The 23,390-nt window shown below is 43.2% G+C and overlaps 1 protein-coding gene across 1 annotated transcript in view; it reads right to left on the bottom strand.

Annotated features, from left to right (window-relative positions):
• Positions 1-4,076: 4,076 nt before the first annotated feature.
• LOC146196967 (neprilysin-1-like) overlaps positions 4,077-23,390 on the bottom strand; it is a 98,416-nt gene continuing 79,102 nt past the window's right edge. The window contains exons 15-22 of the mRNA XM_084598680.1: positions 22,676-22,731; positions 20,774-20,825; positions 19,150-19,217; positions 17,923-18,053; positions 16,553-16,618; positions 15,090-15,194; positions 9,943-10,019; positions 4,077-4,680 (exon numbers count right to left, since the gene is read on the bottom strand). Coding sequence (XP_084454806.1) covers positions 4,581-4,680; positions 9,943-10,019; positions 15,090-15,194; positions 16,553-16,618; positions 17,923-18,053; positions 19,150-19,217; positions 20,774-20,825; positions 22,676-22,731 — 655 coding nt within the window. The 3' untranslated portion in view covers positions 4,077-4,580. The remainder of the gene's footprint in view (positions 4,681-9,942; positions 10,020-15,089; positions 15,195-16,552; positions 16,619-17,922; positions 18,054-19,149; positions 19,218-20,773; positions 20,826-22,675; positions 22,732-23,390) is intronic.

Here is a 23,390-nt window from a genome sequence, read left to right as displayed (position 1 = left end):
CTCGACAAAAAGGGCAGAAACTCGTAGCGTTGCGGGGTCCTGTACCGTGGAAGCACTAACGATAACTGCGCCATAACCTTCGTACCGCTTCCTCACGGTCGCGTCGCAGGGGCCTTCGGCCTAACGAGAAAAACTTTATGAGTTCGCGTGGAGCCTCAGGAAGGTAACAGGGAAATTTATAACACAACATTTGCCCTTCTTCGCCTAGAAATATGCAGTCCATGAAGACGGGATGCAATGTCGGCACTTGTTTTATGAAACAAACTTCGGGGGGAGTAGATGATAGGCTTCGAGGGAAGTAGATAGCCGCAATATTTAAAACAAAAAAAGAAAAAAAATAGGCCTCGCATCATCTTTTGGTCGTGAGTACGAACTAAAGTCAAGATGCAAATTTAGTGTCTCGGCTTTTGTTTGGAGATGGTTTGTGCTTTTCATTTTTGAATAACATGAAAATTTCACCTGTCTAATTAATTTTTTTTTGGCGATAGAGAATCCCCTTTATATGATTCATGCTATTCCTGATAGCCGCATATTCTGTGTGAGTTAATAATTATGAATTTTGAATTTTTTTGCGTGTTTGTGTGTGCTCATTACGCATACAAATAAAGAGCACTTTGATTGATTGATTGATTGATTGATTGATTGATTGATTGATTGATTGATTGATTGATTGATTGATTGATTGATTGATTGATACTGTAGCGGATATGACAAAATCTGGATGGCGCCTGCTGCTTCATTAGCAGGTGCAGCGAGGAGTAAACTTCTGACCATACAGCTCCTCGGTGCGTTCGAGGTCCTATGTCAGTAACAATGCGAAATTTTTTATAAATGTGGTGGCCTGATAAATTAAAAATGAAAACTTTGCTGTTGAAGACGTGGGATGGCTTAAAGAGTTGAATAGGCTGTAAAGAACAACTCATTTGCGAACAACCTCCATGTTATCTGGATGCCCATGAATTTGGAAATGCGAATATTCTAAAACATAAGTTATTCTTTTGAAGGCATATTTTTCCTGATATTGAAGATTGCGCCGTAATAACCTTGGTATCCGCATATCCTCTCTCGGGCATTTGTAGCTTTCTCATTTTACTCTCACGAAATTAACGTCTTGGGTATTCTATGATGGACTTAACTACTGTGCATGAGCGCGGGACCGCAGTTAGAAGCAAAATTTTAATACGCACGGGAAGATTTGATTGTTCTTATTACGATGTTATTAACGGTGTCTTACAATGTCATGTAGTTTTTTCACGGCAAAAAACTGCCGTTCGAGAAAGCTAGACTTTTGAAGAATTGAAAACATCCTAAGTTGTTTTGCAAAGCGCAGGACTTTAGGTTTGTTTGAAACCATGGTTGTGATCGTTTTCTTTGTTTCTTGTTCTGCAAGTTGAACCTGGAGATCTGCTTCGGGGGTTCCCAGGACTGTACTCTGAATTCTTTAACAAAGTTTATATTTACCTGTATCTCCTTCATAATAATTTCTGAGGCAGTGCATATCCTCGACTGTGAACTTCCCTACGGCCAGCAGGTAATACAATTCTCACTAAAGATTTCGCTTTATTTTAGGCCCTGAATAAATAAAAGAAATGAACGAAAACGTAAACTACCCTGCGTATGCATGACAGGCATACACAGTCCATATATAACAGATGGCCATCATTGGCTAATTATTGAACAGTGAATTTCCATTATACCAGTGACGTTCCGCATGTCAACATAGAACTTGGAGGTGAATTTGTGCTTACTGCTTTGATGCATTCCTAACGCCTAAACAGCATTTTTAGAGGTGGAGGTGGCGATTTCTGGTTGCAAACTTAGGTATCTTTATAATTACTTCTTTCATCCTAACTCGCATCTTTCTGAAATATGGGGATTGTTCACCTATCACAGAAGAGTGTGAGTTAAAGTATTTGCACGAAAACATGCGACACAAAGTGCAATGATTCCGTCAAAATTTGTAAGGGCGAAATGATGCTGCATCCGAATTGTAAAAGATGCGAATTGTTCATTATTCATCACAAAGCTTTGTGTCCTCCACAGGCAGTCAAGATGCTTGCCGACCAGTCAGCGAGAACGCTTGTCTGTGCAGCATAATTGACTAAATCTCCTATGCGTCTCTAAACTATAGTAGATAGAGTCGCGAAGGCTGTCCTAATCCCTTTGCCATTTTCCAATACAGCCCTCTATGTAAGCACTGACCGGCTGTTCAGTTAACCCGGATCCCTGTAACAGCAGCTCTTTCACTTTACATGTAATATTTCTTCACACTAAACCAATCGTTGACTTTGAAATCACACTCTACACTTGTCAAGTAAATCCAGGAAAAAACATACCACCTCTGTCAGCACAATGTCCCGTATTCTGTGTGACGTCGAGGCAAGTCAAATAACTCTAGTTGGCCAAATTTTCCGGAGCCCTCCACTGCGATATCTCTCATGCCCTTAGTCGATAGGAACCAACCAACGTTCGCATTTGTTTCTACACTGCCCACCAAAGCTTGAGGTTCACTACACGCAGAAACTGTCAGGGGCACATCTAAACATGCTCTGTTGTCCAATTGGACAAACTGGTAATATGGTCGAGTGGGCATTAGTAGGTATTATTCCGTATTTTGTGTTTGCAGGGACTGAGTGATCATTAGTTTATTGCCTTACCTTTATTAAATCGTGCTCTGGTGACACAGGTCTTTGAATATTTGTGTTGATAGTACAGACCATGACCGACTGAAATAAAGACCTGCACATATAGTGGGGTCCTACGGGACCGCGTGCGCCACCTTTCGTTACCTCTCTCGCCGTAGAGAGTGCTTTGTTAACCTGTTCCTCTGCCATTATCATCATCATCAAATTATATATTAATTTAAACAAATTCTAAAGAAAAATACTTTTTTCAAGTTATACTTCAAATTCGCCTTTTTGTATTTTAGCGGAGAGGTTGTTTATTTCTATAATGTTTTTCTCTCGCCAGACGACATACCGCGATTCCGCTTTGTGTGACGACACTGCAGTTAACCTTCGCGCATGCGCAGTACAGGTGCTTGTGCATTACAGTGTGGACAGATAACTAAAATTATAGCGACGAAGAAAAATCACAAAACTAACCCATTTTTGAAGTAATGAAAAACACCCTTTTTATCAACAGGCTTACAGTAGCGCCAGGCCGCCTGTAGTGTTATTTCCGTAGCGGCGCGGGCTATGAACTAGAAAGTGTGTAATGGAGCAGTACTATTTTTGCAGGTCTTTATTTCAGTCCGTCTTAGTACCGACATTCTTCGCTGATATTTCATTCTATTTCCTACAACAAGCTCTTTTTTGAGGCTAGCGAGAACTTATGAATAAATATTATAAAAGATTATCTGTCCTTCCCCGCATGGGTCGACGATGTCCTTAGAAATCTAATACCGACAATGATGCGATGATACAGAGAGATACCGCTTTGATGCCTCTTCCATTAGTGTTTCAGATGAGTAATCGATTTGTCGAGGATTCGTGCAACCGAAGGCAAGCTTCCTCTGCGCGGGGCCAGTTTGTTCTTGAAGGTTCGATTGCAGCTGGATATTCCTGCATGCATATCACGCTCTCGCGTGCTCCGCATCTAATACATTTTTCTTTCTTGATCAGGCATGAAGCCAGATAGGATAAATGAGCTAGCCGCTATTTGCAATCGCCTAAAGTGCTTCGGCACACACAGTACTAAAGGCTAGCGAAACGTCGTCTTTAGAAAAACTCATAATCATTAGGTTCATCAAGATATGTGTTGGGTTTTAAACTAGAAGTGATGACGTCCTTCATAACTATTTCTTTTTCGTGCCAGATAACACAAGATGGATCGTTCTTCTATGGAGTTTGATAGGCAACGTACTCATCAGCCCAGTGGTCCCCATTGCGTACTAAGGAGTAGAGGCAATATATCCAATGCCTCTGATATTTTTCAGAACGCTCGTTTATAGCATTAGCGTCATTTGTAGCTAAAAACTCCGCGATTCAATATCGCCAAAGAAGGCAAGGAACTTGATTGCTTCTAAGCGTGATTCGCTAAAGTGAGCGCAGCGAACTGTCGACGAAAGATAAGAAAACCAAAGGTGAAGAAAACGCATTATGTACACTTTCTTCATTTCCATTTTTTTTTCATTACAAAAACACAACACTGAGAAACAATCAAACAAAACAGAAAACAAAACAGCTCTCTTGTGACGAGATTCTCTTTTTGATGTCTTTCTGCGATGTGACTGCGTACAGCATTAGGGATTCTCGCGACGACTGGACGACAACAACAACATGAAGTCGAGTGAAAGCACACGCGTATGTACAAGAGTTATGGCTTTCGAGTCATGGTATGAGCTGCCCGGGTCACTTGAAGATGGGCTTGGACAGCCAGGGGCAACTCTACTTGTTTGTCCTTTTTTTTCATTTTCCTTCCTTTTGTTTGTTGCCCCTTGGCTGGCCGTACCAACTGAACTCGGGATATGCGGCCCGACAGTGGCTCGTGATGGTGGTATCGTTGATTTGCCGAGGGGTTCCTGGGAGGAGCCCCTGGTAAATCAATGGCTGTTGGTTGGATGGCAGGCGCTGCCTTGTTCACCACAGGATGCACTTGTGAGTGAGGTTCAGGGGTGTCCCTTCGGGGCATCCGAAGGCGTGCGAGAACTCGACCAGGTTGCCCATCGGGATGTTGACCCTGTAGGGAAAGGGGGAATAGAGCTTATGGAACTACAAATATGGCCGAAAGCACACGCGCACCAAACTGACATGCTGATAAAGTTTCCCTAACAGCCCCTTGTATCTCTCATTTGTCAGCTGACTCAAAACTTATCGTGAAAGCTAGCATCCCGAGTTGCCACATTTGCTGCAACTTTAAGCGCAAGCGAGTTCGAGTTGTTACTAGAAATAGGGGTCATGACACTTTGCTTTCCTGTCACGTTTTAGTACAGCAGAAATTCGTTAATTTACTGTCTCACGTAGAATTAGCTTCATATTATTACATACAAATAAATTAAATCAATTAGGTGAAAAATAGAAATAAACAGGCAAATGCACATGTGCAAAGTAACGCCAAAGTTGGCTGCGTGCAAAACGAAGTACAAAGAAAAAAATATGTAATATAAAACGAAAACAGATAATAACGCTGAACAAATTCTCATCACTCTCTAAAACTAAGAATAAAGTGCCATTACAGTAGGACATCAGCCGATGGCAGCGCATTAACAAAATGATGGTTTAGTTTGGTTTGGTTTGGTTTATGGGATACAACGTCCCAAAGCGTCTCAGTCTATGAGAGGCGCTGTAGTGAAGGACACCGAAAATTTCGACCACCTGAACTTCTTTAACGTGCAGTGACGCACAGCACATGGCCATTGCTTTTCGCGCATTGCTTTTCGCGCATTGCTTTTCGCCGCAATCGAAAAGTGTCCTCTGCGGCCGGAATTCGATTCCGCATCCTTCAGCACAGTAGTCGAGTGCCGTAACCAGTCGTCACCACTGAGATTCTAACAAGGCCTTTGCATCACCTTCTCTCCCATCAGCGAACATCACGACAAGCGGACGAGCGATAAGGTGTCAGCCACTGAATCTGCGCGTACAGGCTTGGGTAAAGGGGCGAGATGACATCATGTGACTAGACTCAGATTCGCGCTCGCACCTTCATTTGCTGGTACTTTATCGCCATCCGCCTGTCGTGACGTAGGCTGCTGGGGTGCGCAGGCCTTGTCAAGATCTCGGTGGTGCCGTAACCAGTGCACGACCACAGCGGGTGTTAACGAAATGAGTTTCGGGAATTTTTTAGTATGCAGTTTTGTAGCTTCAGCTTCAGTGCTGAATGCAAGATGGTATAAAGTACAGGTATAAGATACACCTGTATTGCATTTTATACCTGTATAAAATGCAGGTAGAGAATCCACACGAAACTGAACTTTTTTTTTTTTTTTGTAAGATAACACTTCTGTAGCATCGAAAGTTCAGTATGTAGCGTATCTTGTGATTGTGTTTGGCGTTAATTTTCCGTCATGTGTAAAGTTTTCCAAATCTATTAATGCAATGGGAGCTATTTCGTGCGTGCTACTACGTAACAGCTACAAAACTACTGCTTTTTGTTGCATGTCCATATCAATTGAGATAACACCAATTAATATGTGATCTGTTTTTCGTATTGCTGTACACGTGAATTGTCGGGTTGTATACCTTGCCTTGTTCACGAAAAAGGTTTTTCTCTAATTTATGAAACGTTATACAGTCAGGTGCTTCATCCGGCACCAACTGCCTTCAGCTTCTGACCCTGCGTTCCAGGTTTATGTTTTTTATGCTGTTGAAGTTGAGATAATTTGAGGTAAATAGAATCATCTAGGGCTGTCAGCGTTAACAGTCCGTCGCACATCAAAGGAAGTGCTGCAGGGAGACGTAAAATATTATCGTCGGCAACACAGGGCACGAGAGAATACTGCCAAAGATTACTCGTAATTGGACAACGCGGCTCCGCCGCTGAGCATCTCCGTTTTGCGAAACATTACCTATAACGCTTGCCTGCGACAGATATAGCATGCGTCGAGGCAGTGGGCGCTTATATGCGCCTAATCTGAAGCTTTCCTCTTGGGATAAACGAAAGTGCACTCGCACTCTTAGCAGATTTATATGGCCTCCCACCACGCATTGCTCGGATTCAGCTCGTGTCAACTTGGACCGCTTTGCCGCACTGCGTTGAACTTTAAAGCCGTTCCAAAGCCAGAGTCAGAAATTTCACATTCCCGAACGCAGGACAAAAGGAAAATCGGGAAAGGTTCCCGGGAGAAATTCGCAAAGGGGTGAGGATGACGGGGCCCCTGGCACAAGTACAGGCCGGATAGACGGGGGACATCTCATTAACGAAGGATTGGTTGCGGATTGGGCTCCCTTCCATTCTCCCGTAACGGCGGAGGCGGCGGCGGCATGCAATCGAAAGGACCTCGAAGCAAATGTTGAAAAAACACCGACGCACAGGTTTGCTACCCTATGCTGACGTGTGTGCACGCGTACGCTTATAATCAATTAAACAAACGCGCACAGACACGCGCACGCAAGTAAGGAGCTCAAGGGATAGTTTTCCATTGGTGTTGCAAGATGTGCAGGCTTCTGCACGCGCTGCTGTTGCAGTCAGGACCGCTAAGCCCCTGGAAAATAAATCTGGTTAACTGCGCTTATCCAGCGTGCGCCCAGGTTCTGAACGGATACTAAACAGTCTCCCTTGAGACGCTCCTGGACGGTAAAACTCTGCGCGCGCTCGCGGACATTTTAGAAGGGAACTCGAAAAGCGCTATTTTATAGGCGTGTTCATTTCAGGAGCTGAATTTTAACTAAGTTGGTAGAACATTCTTGCAGGCTAGTTGGTGCATGACTTTTGCTGGAAGCTTAGCGCGAAAAAACAGGGCCAACAGAAACACTGAAAACAGGACAGGATACAGCGCTACTAACAACTAAGTATTTGCGAGTGGATCGATGTTCCATTTGCTCGCGCCGATGAAGCTTGTGAGATAGGAAAGACCCTTAACGTTGGCCATCTCGCGTGCTGCATTGGGCGGAAGCGGTTAGTTTTACGCCCTATTTCGCGAGTGGGAAATAACCCTACTAATTTTATGCGTTCCACGGTTATAGCGCACGCAAAATTATTCATCTCCTCAAATTGTAAAACAAGAGAAGAAAAATTAGGAGCGATAAAATATGCGTGATGTGCAAGAAATGCAAATTGATGCGGCGCCTTTTTCGACTTCGCTTATGGCGCAATGAGGGGCACATTAAGGTCATTTTCAATCAGTTTGACTGTTGACTGTTGCTACCCGAATCGTCACATCCGCCGGGTGCCATTTGCCGGCAATGTTTTAATCTGATGTGCGGAGCCAATTTCAGCTATCTCTAATTTTGCTGAAGTATGCTTGGTCATCCTTATTTTGACGAGTCATGCTTATTCATAATATAATAAGCCATTCTTGTCTTTAGTTTTCAATAGTATTTTTATCTACTATACCACTTGTCTCTTGTTATTCTCACCACCGATTCCATTTCCTCTCCTCACCTTATCCACACATAAAAGCACACGCCGAGAGAGAGAGACACAGAGAGAGGGGGGGGGGAGGAGGAGGAGGAGGAGGAGGAGGAGGAGGAGGAGGAGGAGGAGGAGGAGGAGGGAACTTTTCTTTGTACAAAAAAGTGACTATCCGGTGTTTCCGGGGTTAGACCCCGATGCTTGGGAGCGTCGCCTTAGTTACAGGCCGGTAGTGCCGACCGCGGCGGCATCTTCCGCCAGGCGCCGAGAGACTATCTTCGCCTCCAAGAAGTTCTTTTTGCTCCGACATTCACATAATTTTGAAAGGACTAACTTCATCCTGTAACTAACCGGTCGTAGATTCATGGACTGCTTGCTTTCTTTATGCTCATAGGCTTTTTATGCGCAGGAAGGGTTAGCTAGTACGGCCTATCAATAAGTTCGTATTTCTCGTGTAATTCTTTGAATGCACAAATACCAACTGGGACAGGAAATGCTCGCTCGGTGGCCGATGAACACGTTTCAGTATATCAAGTGCGCGATGGGACCTGAAAATCGTGACAACAGCCGTAGAGCGAACCTTCAATTTTTCGGTGTACCAGCCAGCACCTAATCAGAACGAGTTCTAACCCAGAAACTGCTTATTCCTGGCAACGAAGAAGAAAAAGAATAAAGTAAGCTGCATTGAATTATAGATCCGAAGCACATATCTTTCTTACTTAAACCAGGTACCATTGAAGTGCCCCCGACTGTTATACAGTGTCCAGCCCACTTATATCTGCCGTCGCTGTTATGACAAAGAGTTGCTTAATAAATGCAAAGGCGGTAATACCGTCCAGATATGTATTAGTGCCATGGAACTGCGTCTCAGATAAAAGTAACAACCATGCCCACGCCACTCGGTTATAGTGAACAAGGAGACACCGTAAACTCATCCGAAAAGGTGTGCTTCCTGTTAGCGTGTAGATCAAAGAGTCTCAGCTCAAAGACAGTTTATGTGTCCTGTTGCTGCTGCTGTTGTTGCTGTGCTGTGTTGCTGTAATGTGCAAGCAACGCAAAGGTAGTCAGCGCAGCCAGGGCGCAGGCACCAGGAGACTGTTTGCGTCGCATTTGTGTCATGCGGGCAGTACAAACTAAAATGAACATTATCAGGTTGCCTTCACATAACGTGTTGTATTTAGGGTCGGAGCGGCTCTAATTCTGAGCAAAACGTTGAGTTAGGACCCTACATCAGCGCGGAAACCGTAGCTTATATTTGGGATCTTAATGCAACGGTTAGCACAAGAGCGAGTCATGCTGAGCGCTCTGCGTGGGCATGCGCTGGGGGATTTCGTCGCTGGATCCCTATACATTTGTTGAGGTTCGAAGATAACGTTATAAGCGCTCCATGAGTTGCCTTGAATGCCTCAAGCGCCAATTACGCCCTAAAGCGGCTTGTTCGGTAGAACGGCCTCGACCGGGAGAAGGTAACCGGGCTTGAAAGCTTAGAAAACAGCTTGATAGGGTTTGCTTTAAACAAAGAAACGTGAGCAGCGCATTAATCGAAGAAAATATACAAAATACATGATATTTTTTGTCTTTGATAACTCAAACGCACTAACCAAGAACCGATACAACGAACCCAATCTGTCTGACCATGAGGTTCGTTATAAATGGGCTCGACTGGAAGCCTTGGTCTGCATGCACAGAACTGCTTGCCGGCAAGAGAGTTTTCATTTGTTGGCATATTGCCGTGCAGACATACTTTGATTTAGTTTTTTATGGCGTCTGCTAAAAAAGAAGATAATTGTTTCGTAATCGCTCACAAGGAGCAAAACAATTATGGATAAATATTCTCTTTAGCATTCTACATCAGACAAAAGCAAAACAATAGAAAGAAAGGAGAGGTATTGGCATTAAAACCCTAAGGCTTGATAAATCTCATGTATTCACCTGTATTTGGATGGACTGTGCGTGTCGTACTGGATGTCGTTCTTCAGTTCTTGTGTCCTCATGTTGGTACACCATGCCTGAAAGCAAGAACGGTCAATGCGAAGAGTCAAGATTCAGATTATGCGCGCGTTTTGGAATTTTGATGATTTGGATATGTACCGGGTATACCCTTCGCACTTGAGCGGCAATATCTTTTATATTATCGAACGATAAACTTTCGACCCTATCGCGTACATTGTGAGTCAATTCCGTAGAATCTATACTCGAAAACTACCGCTCAGGTTTCTTTCGCTCACAGTATAGCAGGAAAAAATTAGGGGAACACTTAAGTTCCGCCATTAAGGGCATGACGCGAGAGTGTTTCACACACACGGACCAAGCTTGCCACTTTTGAATTTTATTCCTTTACTATTTTTACTTTTAATGCACTGATACTGGGATCAGCAAATTTTGGCTTTCTATTCCGAGTAGCTTGATACCTTTGAAACACTTTGAATTTTGTTAAATAATTTCAATTATTTAATTGACAAATTACACACTCTAAATTTCTTATTAGCAGCATCAAACATTGGCTTTTCTTCTGAGCATTCTGAAATCTTCGCACCCCTTTTTACAATTTTTCATTTTTAACTATTTCAATTGGCTGCTCAATTGCAGCTTCTAGAATTTCTTATTTAGCATCATCAAGCATTGCCTCCTGATTCTGAACAGCATGACACTTTCGAGCCCCCTTGAGCCAATTTTGTATTTTAAATTAATTAATTGATCAGTTACTCACTATAATGTTCTAAATTAGTATCATCAAGCATTGGCGTTGTATCTAAGCATTTTGATACCTACCTTTGGACATCATTTCTTCGCTTTTTCATTTTTTAGATTATCAATCAAGGAATTGATCAATTACTTACTTTAAATCTTTTAATTGGCATCATAAAGCATTCGCTTTTGATTCTGAGCGTTTTGACACCCTTGAACAAATTCTTCTCTAAATTTTGATTTCTTTAATTCATCTATTAATGAATTAGTTACAATGCTTTCATTAGCTCGTCATCGCTTAGTAGAAACCAATTAATTATCAATCACTAGAACCACAATCTACTGCGATAAGGTTTTTTTTTTCTTTTTTTACGCAGCCCTCAATTATTTCCGACACACAGTGCCGACAACTACGACGCCGACGGCTTTTGAGGAGTACGAGCTGTATATTCGTTTAAAATGTAAAATAGTTGTTTGGAACATAAAGACGAATTAATTAATTACTTCCTTCTCAGTGAATGCTCCAAAAGTGGCTTAAGGAGGGATGAAGAAAGGAAGACAAAGATGCAGCTTAGGGGTAGGCACTGGGTTAATCTCTACCACCCGGGCTTCGCACGCAGTTGACGTTTGCATTTAAACACCCGGGCACGACCGAGTTAGTTGGCAGGAGCTTAGCAATCTCGACTCGGCAGCCCAGGATGCCCTTCTCGACATCATTAATTCTTACTGGGAGACCGGAACGGTACCGGATAACCTCAAGCTTTCTCTTATTCTTCCTATCCCTAAACCTGGCAAAAACCCTCGACTTCCTAGTAATTTGCGTCCAATTGCACTGACTTCACATCTCTGTAAACTCATCGAGCGCCTGCTGCATACCCGGATTAGTCACTACATTGAATACGTCAGAGCTCCGGGATGGGTGCCCAAAACCTATTACTTGGATAGGGGTGTACCTCAGGGCTCCATTCTCGGACCCATATTGTTCAACTTGGCCATGACACGCGTCGCCGAGAATCTGGAAATCAGCACAAGCGCAAGATTCGCTATATATGCCGATGATATTACCGTCTGGACTGAGGCAGCGGATTACGTAGACAAATATTCTATGGAGACTGAACTTCAGGCGGCCCTTCTTTGTCTTGAAGATACACTAACCAAAATTGGCCTCGAACTCGCACCACATAAAACAGAATTGATTAGTATCGACGGAAAACATAAAACCAACCCCAGTATGCAGATCCATCTTCACATCGGAGGCAACACCATCACCTCCTCAAATGGGCAAATCCGCATTCTTGGCCTGCCCATATCAAGCTGCAACAGCCCCCAGAAATGGGTTCGTCAGTTACAACGCCTTTGGCCAGCACTGCTACATACTATTCGTCGCCTGTCCAACCGGCATGGCGGTGCGCGGCAGCATGCCTGCCGTGCGATGGCCAGAGCAGCGGCGGTCGGAAAAATCCTCTATGGTACACCGGTCCTCCAACTGTCGAAGACTGACTTCGCTAAGGTCGAACGCCTTCATCGCGCTACACTGCGCACTATTACCGGTCTACCTAAGCACACTCCTATAGCCGAACTTGAGCGTTTGGCCGCTCTTCCACCGCTCACTACCATCGTTACCGAGTCACAGACGCGTCATCGAATACGTCTAGAGAACACTGTCCAGGGGCGTCGCCTGCTGGCCTGGGATGAACAGCGTAACGACAAAACACCAGCCCTATATGCATCACTTCCCCCTTGGGAGATGCCAGTAGTCACACGCGTCCATCGCCGACCTATAAACCGCGATTTTGTCATTCCCCGGGAGCTCCTAGCTGCCCATCACCGACAAGAGCGAATCCCCGATACGACTGACATATACACCGACGCATCCATTACAAGCGAATTCGCATCTATGGCCTGGGTATGCGATGACAACCCTTCCCTTTCAGGCGCTTATGCCTGCCATCTACCTCAGGGTACCCCTCTTCACGCTGAACTCCTCGCGATTTGGGGAGCCTTGTCAGGAGTGCCTTGCACCGGAACTGGGTCACTACGTATTCTTACTGATTCCTTTGAAGCTTACAAGGAAATCGCTACTCCGGGTTCACAAGATGCAACAGCTACGGCTATACAGCGCCTCCTTAAACGCCACCAACTCGCGACCAGAACTGTCGCTATTCACTGGACCCCAGGTCACTCGGACGAATCAGGGGGCAATGCGGCGGCACACGCCGCGGCTGCCTTGGCAGGTGGGATGTCCACATTTACTTCCCCACCCCCCTTGCTTCATCCTTATTCGACCTTGGGCGGGCAACTCACCCCTTCTCTTGCCCTTATGCACTATACTCGGACCAGTCTTCGTAGCCTCAGTCAGCATCGCATGCAGGTGGCCACACCAGACCCACCTTTTACGAGAAGAACCCACCTCACCCGAAGTCAAGAAGTCTTTTTGAATAAGCTCATCGCCCATGCGGCTTACACGCCACATATTATGGCCCGCTGGCGTCAGTATAAAGAGAAAATGATTACGTGCCCCCACTGTACGACTCTAACCTGCGGCGGCATATCTCATTTACTTTGGGAATGCCCTGCTTTTTCTACTGGACGCCCCGAGATCGAACCCTACCGCCTGAACTACCGTTCCCTTCTAGAAACTGATGCAAACACACAGATGATATTTGCCAAGTATGGCTCGCTTAGTGGCCTGGTTAGAGCAATGTGATTCGAGTGACGACCTAAATAAACAATGAAGATTATGTCTACTCCCCTTTATCCCCATCCATGGCCATGAGCCTTCCCATTCAATAAAGGACATTCAATCAATCAATCAATCACCATAGAAACGTTTCCGTCGCGGCTCATGGCAGACCTAGAGCACGATGTAAAATAGTGGCCTTGAGTTACTAGGCCGGCAGTTACAACAGAGCCACAACAGCGATTGCGTCTACTTTACTCGGCGTTCGCCAAAAACAACAACAGGGAAATATATGGTTTGGTCTGGTTTATGGGGTTTAACGTCCGAAAGTGACTCATGCTAAGAGAGATGCCGTAGTGGAGGTCTCCAGAAATTTCCGACACCTGGGTTCTTTTATATGCACAGACACCGCACAGCACATGGACGCCTCCCGGTTTCGCCTCCGTTAAAATGTGGCCCCTGCGGCCCGTTCGAAAATGTGTACTACGATCAGTAGCCGAGCTTCTCGACCCCTCAACCAATTCAGCAGATTATAGTGACTCATTTGGGACTGTCTTTATTTCTTTTTTTCGACTGCATGGATAATTATTAAATATATTCGGAATATGTATTCATTTTTTATATAGAATTCCATCTCACTCGCGTGGTAATGAATCGTTTTTTTTTTTTATTAGCACAAAGCTAAAAATCTTCAACAGAACCTACTTGCCATCTCAACACTTGTGCGCACCAGGTGAGGTACCGCGTAGGCAGCACGATGGAAACGTTTCGGTTGTGTATTAACCCTATATATTTGTAATTACTCGTATTCGCGGAATGCGTACATATACTTTGCCATCAGCCGTATCTCGACTCAAGGACACAGCATTCGGGCATTGCATAACGAATCCAAATCAACAGAATTTTGTTGTTACTTGACTTTTTGGAAATCAGCTATATCGACGCAACGCCCGATTCATTTTAATGTTGCGTGCAGTCATAGGCAGGGAACGCGAAGTGTGGGTTTACTTGAGCCAATCTGACAGAGAGATTAACGAATTCAGAAGTTTATTGCGGTTTAAATGCCACTGTTGTTTTATAGCTGCCGAGATTACATTTTAAACACAAAGGTGTGTGCACTGCGCCTCTGTGCATCTCCGAACATTGGCAGCCTCGTTATACTAGCGAGAAAGTTATAAGTACAGTTCATATTTTTACAGTATTCAATTTTCACACTAACACAGGGTAATTACACATATGGCAGTGTAAGAAGAGCACAATGAAGTGGCCTTCGTGGACCTTCAAGCATACATTGTCTAGAGCTCTGGTCCATTCATTTTCTGGTTTCAAAACTTATTCTGGATGCGAATATACCGGGGCGACAGCAAAATGTTTTCTTGGTCTGAGGATGAAAGATTCGACTGCGTCGAGAGATTTGACTATAGTAAGAACCACTTATCAGCCCAGGAGTAGGCTTCAGCGAAAAATACTAATTAAAACTACATTTATGGGGCCACTCCTCTACAACGCCTCTTTAGGAAATCTACCAGGTCTAACTAAATTTGTGTTTTTTTTTAGCAATATATCGTGGTATTTAGAACTTGTATATCCCGTTGTGTCATTAAATATTTTATTGATGCTTTTTTATATTTTTCTCCTGCATTACAATGAGTTGAGACGGTCCTGACTTACAGGGCGGGAAGCTCGCTGGTAGCTAAATTGAAAGCCATACCGTTGCTGTAGAGATGAAGAACATTTGGTCACTGGTGAAGCGTTCCAGGCCTGGCAGAGCGATGCCATTTGGCTTTCCCAGCTTGGCCAAGCTAATGCGATATGCCTATAAGAAAGAATTGAGATGCGCATTACGTGAAACGCCGAGAAACACTATATTCCCGTCACATGTGCAAGTTTCGAATGCCCAAGCTCTGTACAAGCGCACCATCGGCTTCGTTTACTCTCTCCCGGTTATATCAGACTAGACTACATGCTTGAACATATGGTAACAACCGTACAGTTCGAGGCGAGGAATGAAATGAAATCCCTAGCGCTCACAATGAGCAAATGGAAATTCGTAGGTATGAAACACTCCGCAAAACTAAGGAAACGAATACGGTCATTCTAAAATTAGATATGACGGGTAGCTAATCAAGTTTTGTTTCGTAAAGAAGCGTTTTGGGCAGGGAGGCTGGTGATGGCGGCACCTGCATTTCGTTTCTTGGTGTTCGATTTTATAAAAGCTCAATTTGTTGTTTAAAATTATTTGCTTGCGGTGAGAACGCAGTAGTGTGCGGCTAAATGCCAACCTGTGCTTTTCTTCAGTGACCCTTTTTAATTGAGAGCTCACGGCGTAATCTAGAAGGCCGCACAGCCGCCTCAGATGAAACAGTTACTTCGAAAATAATGATCCCCACACTCGAGAAGGCACAAATTATTAAAGGACAGGTATCCATGAAAAAAACTTTTGATTGCATTTCAGCGAAGCAGCCTACGTATTGTTTGGTGCTAGGCGTGTGTTAATTTTTTGGAAACAATGCATTTTGTGCAACCAATTGGATTGAAAATACAGCTTACCTATTCTAGAAAGTAACGAAGCACGCGCGCGCATACACAGAGAGACGAACGTGCACAATACCCGTGCATAGGACTGTGTGTTACAAATAGCTAGCTTCAAAACATTCATTGCCTTTGGCTTTTGTCAATTATTAAGGGCTTTAAACGTTACAAATCACATTTTGAATTACGCAATAAGTTGAGTTGCTGCTGGATTTGTGGAACAACGTCACCGTTTGCAGGAGCCATGGGAAAATGTGCTGAAAAACACGACAGAATAGAGAAGGACACACAATAAAGGATTATATCTTATAGGGTATGACGTGTGTATACGTGTTATGTGCACTGAGCACCAGTGCCTTCTTTTCTATAATTAGGGGTTCAGCCCCTAATTAGTTTATTTGATAGCCTGCGCTTCTTCTGTTCTGTGTGTACTTTTGAGCGTCAAAGTTGTTTTAGCGCATTTTCCCAAGGCTTCTGCAGACGATCACCAAGTAGTAAGGCAACAGCCCTGGTTTAAACGTTGCCATTGCAACTGAATCTCCTCTCACATCTCCGATACTCACAAAAAAAAAAAAAAAAAGACATTTATGCAAAATTTCTGCCGCTACTTCTGCATAGAGCAAGTTTCCTACAATTACTCACCCGAAATGCTTCTCGTATGCCGCCATTGTCAGCAATGTTCTCTCCTTGCGTGTTGATTCCATTGAGCTAATAATGGAGGGAGAGGAAAGGTAGTTATAATCGTATATTCTTCAACAAAATAAACCGAAAGTTATGGAAAAGTAACCGATAACGCTTTCGCCCATCGTTGTATGTCATCACTATATTTAATTTGATTGTCATAAGTGGGCGGTTATTTGATGTGTTTTGAACGCGTCCGAATCGCCGCGCACGTGCTATCCTGATGTCACTTCCGGCAACAGATGTGTTCGGGAAGTTTGCTTTCTAGGCTCTTCACTAGAACTCAGTTGGCATCAGCAGGTATAACACTATTATGAAACACGTTTCACATAAGGAGACATGTTCCTCCGTAGCTTTTTTTTTTTTTTTTTTTTTTAATAATAAAGCGATTCGAATGAAACGTTTACAACTGAGAGAAGTGTTTCCTTATTCCATGACACTTTTTTAGTTCTGAGATAACTCATTTCGTTTTTGTTCTCAGTTATATGAAAAAGTGAAAAACAGTGAAGGCTTGTGCGTCTGCTGAGCATCGCATTAATAATGACAGAGAAGTGCAAAATTCTAGTATTATATGCATGATTTTGAAAAAAAAAAATATCATAGCATGTGTATCGTTGTCAGCGGCTTGAGCATGAATATTTACAACATTTTGAATTTCAAACGCTAATAATTATTAAATTACTGTTTAAATAGTCGCATTTTGAATAATGAGAAATTTATTATGCAAAATGTGGTCTTGATGGGACTACGATATGCGCACAAAATATGCACAAAAGGCATATTTCGCCCAAAATAAGCAGTTGAGAAACACCGCGGCAGAAATTTATCGAAAAGTCCAGAGAAAAAGACATAGTTTTTGAGAAACGCTTTTATTACAATTATTTTCTGGGAGGTTGAAGCGGTGATGCCGCCGTTGTGAATAAAGTCACAGGCCTACCATCTTGAGCAAGCCTGATTGCGGGCGACGCCGCGAGGGCCCCGCCGTCCTGGCCCAGGATTCTAAGCTGTGACCACCATTATTCCTAGGCAGCAGCTCTAAGGAGTAATCTAATCAACAAATTGATGGTAAAAGAAAGCGCGAATTGATTGACCATGGTCTCCCCGGCAACGAAAACTAAAGCTGCTGGTCAGACCTGCATCCTTGCTAGCTCGGAAGTATTTCTTTATTTCGCTCGATTTTTTTTTTCGGACTATATTCTTCTCGTAATAACGACGTTACATGGCTCTGAACTCAAGAAACCGAGCATTTAGATGATGAGGTACGTGGACGTTCAAATATGCGTTGGAACAGAAGCGCATACAACATTCATCATTATGAATGCGCAACCTACGTTCATTCCCGCTTGGGGGTCCACGATGGTTCCGTACTGTTCAATGAAACACTTGGCTCGGTCGAGGAACTTTTGCCTCGTGTCATGTGTCCACCAGTTGCGAAGATTACCTTCGTAGTCGAATTGGCTACCTGCACGAAAATACGGAAACAGAACAGTTTGCAGTATTACAAACAAGTCATGAAAGCAATACAAGTTGTAGCTTTCCGATCATTGAAGATTTATTTTTGTGAATGTTATTATTTATGCATAATTTAGGTACTGCACCCGTACGTTACATGATATAGTATTAGGCGTTATGCAAAGGAACAGACACCCTCCCCTTAAATGCTGGCGGTGAATACAACATAGTAAACAGAAAACGATGGCCCATTTAGCAGCGCTTTAAGGATAGGTCAGTCAAGTGTCATACTTGAAAGGGAGGCGGGGGATGGGAGCGGGGGGGGGGGGGGGGGAGGGGGGGAGGGGGGGGTGACTGTCTGCGCCAAATCTATGCTGAACATGCTAAATAAGTATCAATGACATGTAAAAGAGAGTAAAAAGATGCAACTCCAGTCGTTTTACGCCCACCGCAATGCTCTCGGTATCGAAAGGGGAAAACTTGCCGGAAAATCCGGCAGAGGGTTACACTTTCTAGGCAATTTTCCTCGTCACGTACGCCAACGGCAGACAGCGCAAAGGAAAGTAATTGCTTCTCCACACTATAAACTGATGGCTCAGGCAGAATAATCCAACTGTCAATCGCTAGGCTCATGAGAAGGCAGCGCGGGCACAACACGTTCGGCTGTCATACTGGATGAACTATGCACACCATGTGTGGGTTCAGTGTGAGTTCAAGTGAAGGTTCACTTCTAAGCGCCAGGGGTAAATGAGATCGGATTTGCGCTACTGCATTGATATTGAGATCCACCGATGGTTGATGGTGATAGTGGTTTCTCAGCCACTCATTACTGTCTGTGAGCTCAGGCTATGCGTCTAGGTGTGCAGAGGCAGTAGTAACGCTCTTCTTTGTCCAATTTATATTGTCCAAGCAAGGTCTGCTTCCGAGCCACCGAGCGATTCAGTAGCGGCTATCTATTTAGAAGACCCGCGCACATCCCAGCCTTTCCAAAAGCGCAACATTGTCCTCTCTTTTCGCGGTTTCTATCACGTAAGCTGAGCCGTAGCGCTATCCTTGGCGTGTTGATGTGAAATGTCCGCAAATCAGTGTTGCGATTTTCGCCTCACCTGCATCGTCGAAGCCGTGAGTGATCTCGTGGCCAATGATGGAGCCGATTGCGCCCATATTTACAGAGCTGCAAGTCAAGAAAACGGCAAAGACCAATCAATCAATATGTTTGAGAAACATGTTTACCATCTTGCTTGCAGTGCATGAATGTCGGCGCAATAATAATAATAATAATAATAATAATAATAATAATAATAATAATAATAATAATAATAATAATAATAATAATAATAATAATAATAATAATAATAATAATAATAATAATAATAATAATAATAATAATAATAATAATAATAATAATAATAATAATAATAATAATAATCAGTCCTGACACAGCCACTCTGAACAAAGCTCGTTTCGAAGCTCAAATGTATGCTTCCATGGGCCGTCTGCGATTCTTCATCCCTGGAAAACGCTTGATCTCCTCCAGACACCTGACTCCATATGGAATCCACTGCGTCGCACCGATTAACCATTGCATATCTGCTCTCCGTATCTCATGCACTGCTCATGCCCATTTTGTCTTCTTAGTTTTATTGAGGACATAATTTGGCCAAGTTAGATTAATATCTGCCCTCTTCCTGTAGCTCATTGCACGGTCTGTAAATATTTATTATTCCATTTTGTCAGTCTAGGCCAGAACTGACCCGATGCAGTTGTTACGTACTTTGCTCTGGAATAATGTTGATAAGCTCCTATTCAGTGGCTTTAAGTAAAGATCTATCTTATATTAAGGGTAACAAGCTGTCTGCACAAAACTCTGTATTTCTGTTATTTCTTGTGTAGAGTTGGGCACGGCATCTGGATATTGCATACGAAAGGAAAACTACAGCTAGACAAAAAAAAAGTACTCTCCACAAAGAATTATGGGGTAATCATTAAGTTATTGGTCAAACTTTATTTCTTTTTATATTGCAGGGATACGCACATACGTAATAAACTTCAGTAAAAGTTTTGTTGTCTTTGCTAGCTCAGTCTGCTAGTCCGAATATGGGGTCAGTATACATGCTTACCTCAAATAAATGCTACAATCAAGAATATGAAACACGTCGACGCCTACCTTAAACTGGTTATCTCTTTTCAGAAACCTCAACAATAATATTCTTCATCGCAGCATAGCATGAAAAATTCGACATTCGCTTTTTGTGAATATATATCACACTAATTAGTTAGTAGTAAGTAACCTTCTCCACTAATTTCTAACGTGACAACATTCAAGGCCTCCCATTCACCAGAATAACTAGCGTCGTCGTTTTGAGCGAAAAATCACGAGCATGGTGCTGACAGTTGCTGGCTGGCCGCTGACATAGGCGCGCACTGACTGGACTTAAGGTTGCTGACGTCATTTTTGGCATCAGCTGCCAACTCAGGCCCCTCCATTCATATGAAAGGGTGATAACAGAATCGGCCTGCCAGGACCCTTGGAGCCTTGCATTGACTTTACTCCTAGGCCACACAGGCACGTTCATACAGCTTGATTCTTTATATGTTGGCTGGTAGCCTACACTGTCGCCTCCCAAAAGACGGAACTTAAGTGTTTCCCATTATTTTATAACAATAAAACTTTCTTCCGGAGAGCATGCATATACTTAGGAAAATAAGTGGCAAAAAATTAACACTTACGGGGGCAGGCCATAACCATAGAAAGGACTCTGAAGGATGCCAGCCGGAAATGCTGAAAGGAAAAGTAAAGTGAAGTCCTGATATAAATGTATCAAAATACGGCGCATTTCTGAATGGATTCCAGCTCTCCTGAAATAACAGCGCAAAACGTGGACGGAAGCGCAAGACGAGAAGACGACACAACGCGTCTTGTCCTCCCGTCCAGGTTTTGCGGTGTTGCCTCAGGATGAAAAATCAAGAGGCCCAAGCTGCTTTTCTGGATTCCAGCTCTGTGGTGAAATACTGTTGCCAGGATGCTAAGTGAATGATAGAAATCTATGCTTTTAGCATAAAAACGTTTCGTGCCCTGGCACGCTCTTTATCAGGAGATGCTAGCGTAAAATTGCGCCGCAGGTAGCCATGTGAGCGGGAAGCATCGGATGATACGGTTTCATTATATGCGTACAACTTGAACCTTTCTGCTTAATTCGAAAAAGAGACATGAACTAAACTTCTATCTCCGTTCTTGTCACGTGAAGCGATGCTGTTTATTTGTGCACTAATATGCAACTAATAAGGATGGCATGCGTGGTAATTACCAGATTGTCACTATTTGAGCACCACAAGTACAATACAAACATCATGAGGGACACAGACATATGGTGCTATCTGTGTCATTGTTTGTGCGCCTCTTTTCGCTGGTAAAATAATGCTTAACCAACCAGCTTAAGCTCCCATTAGGACTATTTATCATCTTAACCCTTAATAAAATGGGCAAGATAAACCGTACTTGATCATTTCTCACTAAGGGTCAGTGCATACTTCACAAAACAAGACTTCTGTTTCCGATATGAGCAACACACCTTTAAAAATATAATATAGAAACGCCCAACCCTTACATATTAGGGTTTGGTATCTGTAGAATCATGTCGTACTTCCGACTGACAGCGATTAATCCATTTTCTCAATATAATGGTAATTTGACTGTAGGGTAAGTATATCCGCCTGAAGTGTAAAGCATTATTCCTTTGGAATGGGAATACTAGTTCTTTTTTTTTCAACTTCCGTACGCATGCCCTTGAAAACAATATCGCGAGTAATTATATGCAAAAACCCGCTGTTGTTCTCAACTCAGTTTTCTAGAACTGCCGTTGCAAGGAACGCCTCGTGTACTTCAGAAGCGCTAGCTCAAAGCCACAGAGTTATCACAATTAGCAACGAAATATTTTTTAATACATGAAGTGATTGCCTCTTCCTTTTCTTTCACAGGGAAGTGTACGCTGCCACTCTTTTTTTATAGTGCGTACTTGCAGTGTAATTCCCCCCAGAATCATCCACGCTTCAGCTTCACTGCTTTAAGATCATTCATATTTCTTTTATTTGTGCAGGTGGCGCGGTAATTAACAAACAATGAAGCAACCTTGCTTGCATTTTGCGGTCGTTAAGAGTTTGACAGCATAAAGTTTTTGCAAGCTCCTTTCTAAGCTACTCTTTTATAGAGATTCGTTCGAGTAATGCAGTTTCGAGGAAGGGGTTAACCATCCCTCCTGTTTTCATTTTAAGCAGCTCTCTCTCTCTCGTGTAACCTATAATACGTAGTTTCGCATTCAATTCGAGAAATCCTTTTGAGACAAGACGATACAGAAATGTTTTCCTAAATCGCTTTCGCCTTTCAAAAGTATCTCTGACATCTTCCGAACTAACAGACTCCAGTACTACATGGCTGGCATCAAAAAACAAACGTAAAAATACACCGTGACGTCGCCGCCTGCCATCACGATAGAAGCGCACTGCGCTTCCATCAAGCGGCCGTGAATGTATTTTGTCATCAAGATTCGATATTTGCTCTTCCCTTCTGTCACACAGGCCTCATGAGCGAATTATGTACCGATAAATTTGCAGGGCAAATGAAAACGTACTTACCTATGGAGTTAGCGACCCGGTTGTAAAATGCGTTCACGACAGCGGATCCAACATACCTGCAAGGAAAATAATTCAAATTACTCATAATTCTGCAGAATTCCACCAATTGACTCTTTGCATCCTTGTTAAAAAATTTCAATCAGTCAATCAAGTGCAACAATATGTGAAAAACTATCATTGACCCAGGTTTACAAAATCACTCTTGTTAATCGGGATCGCCGTGTACATGACCACAGGCGCTTGTATCACGTGGCAAAGATATGCTACTGCTCAGTAATTATAGATGACACCAGCAAATCATGTACAGCTTTGCTTTTGGTCTTAAGGTTCTGGAATGTGAGTAGAAGAGGATTACTCCACATGTGAAGTTTTTCGCTCAGCTTGGCACAACGCAACTGGAGATAGAGAAAATTAAATCTTCATCGCCTGAACGACTTTGAATAAAAAGAAAAAAGTATTCGTTTGTCGCGAAGCAATTAGGAGCAAAGTAAATTACAGAACAGGCTTCATGCAATCGCACGTTTAATGTTCGTCTGTTCGAGCCAACGATGGGAAAGGAACACGTGAAGGTAGGTTCGCAAAGAATTGCCGAGATTTGAGGCGTCGCGCAGTATGGCTCCGCGTGCACAGCGTTTTGCAGAGAAATTCGTTGCTTCTAATCACCACAGCCGCTTTCGCATTTCCACGGAGGCCAAACCGAATAAGATAGTGGCAT

Source organism: Amblyomma maculatum, chromosome 3 (assembly GCF_055883805.1).
Source record: "Amblyomma maculatum isolate TAMU_Amacu chromosome 3, ASM5588380v1, whole genome shotgun sequence".
Classification (NCBI taxonomy): domain Eukaryota; kingdom Metazoa; phylum Arthropoda; class Arachnida; order Ixodida; family Ixodidae; genus Amblyomma; species Amblyomma maculatum.
Note: the sequence above shows the minus strand (reverse complement) of the source record. Positions and strands in the feature narration are given on the sequence as shown.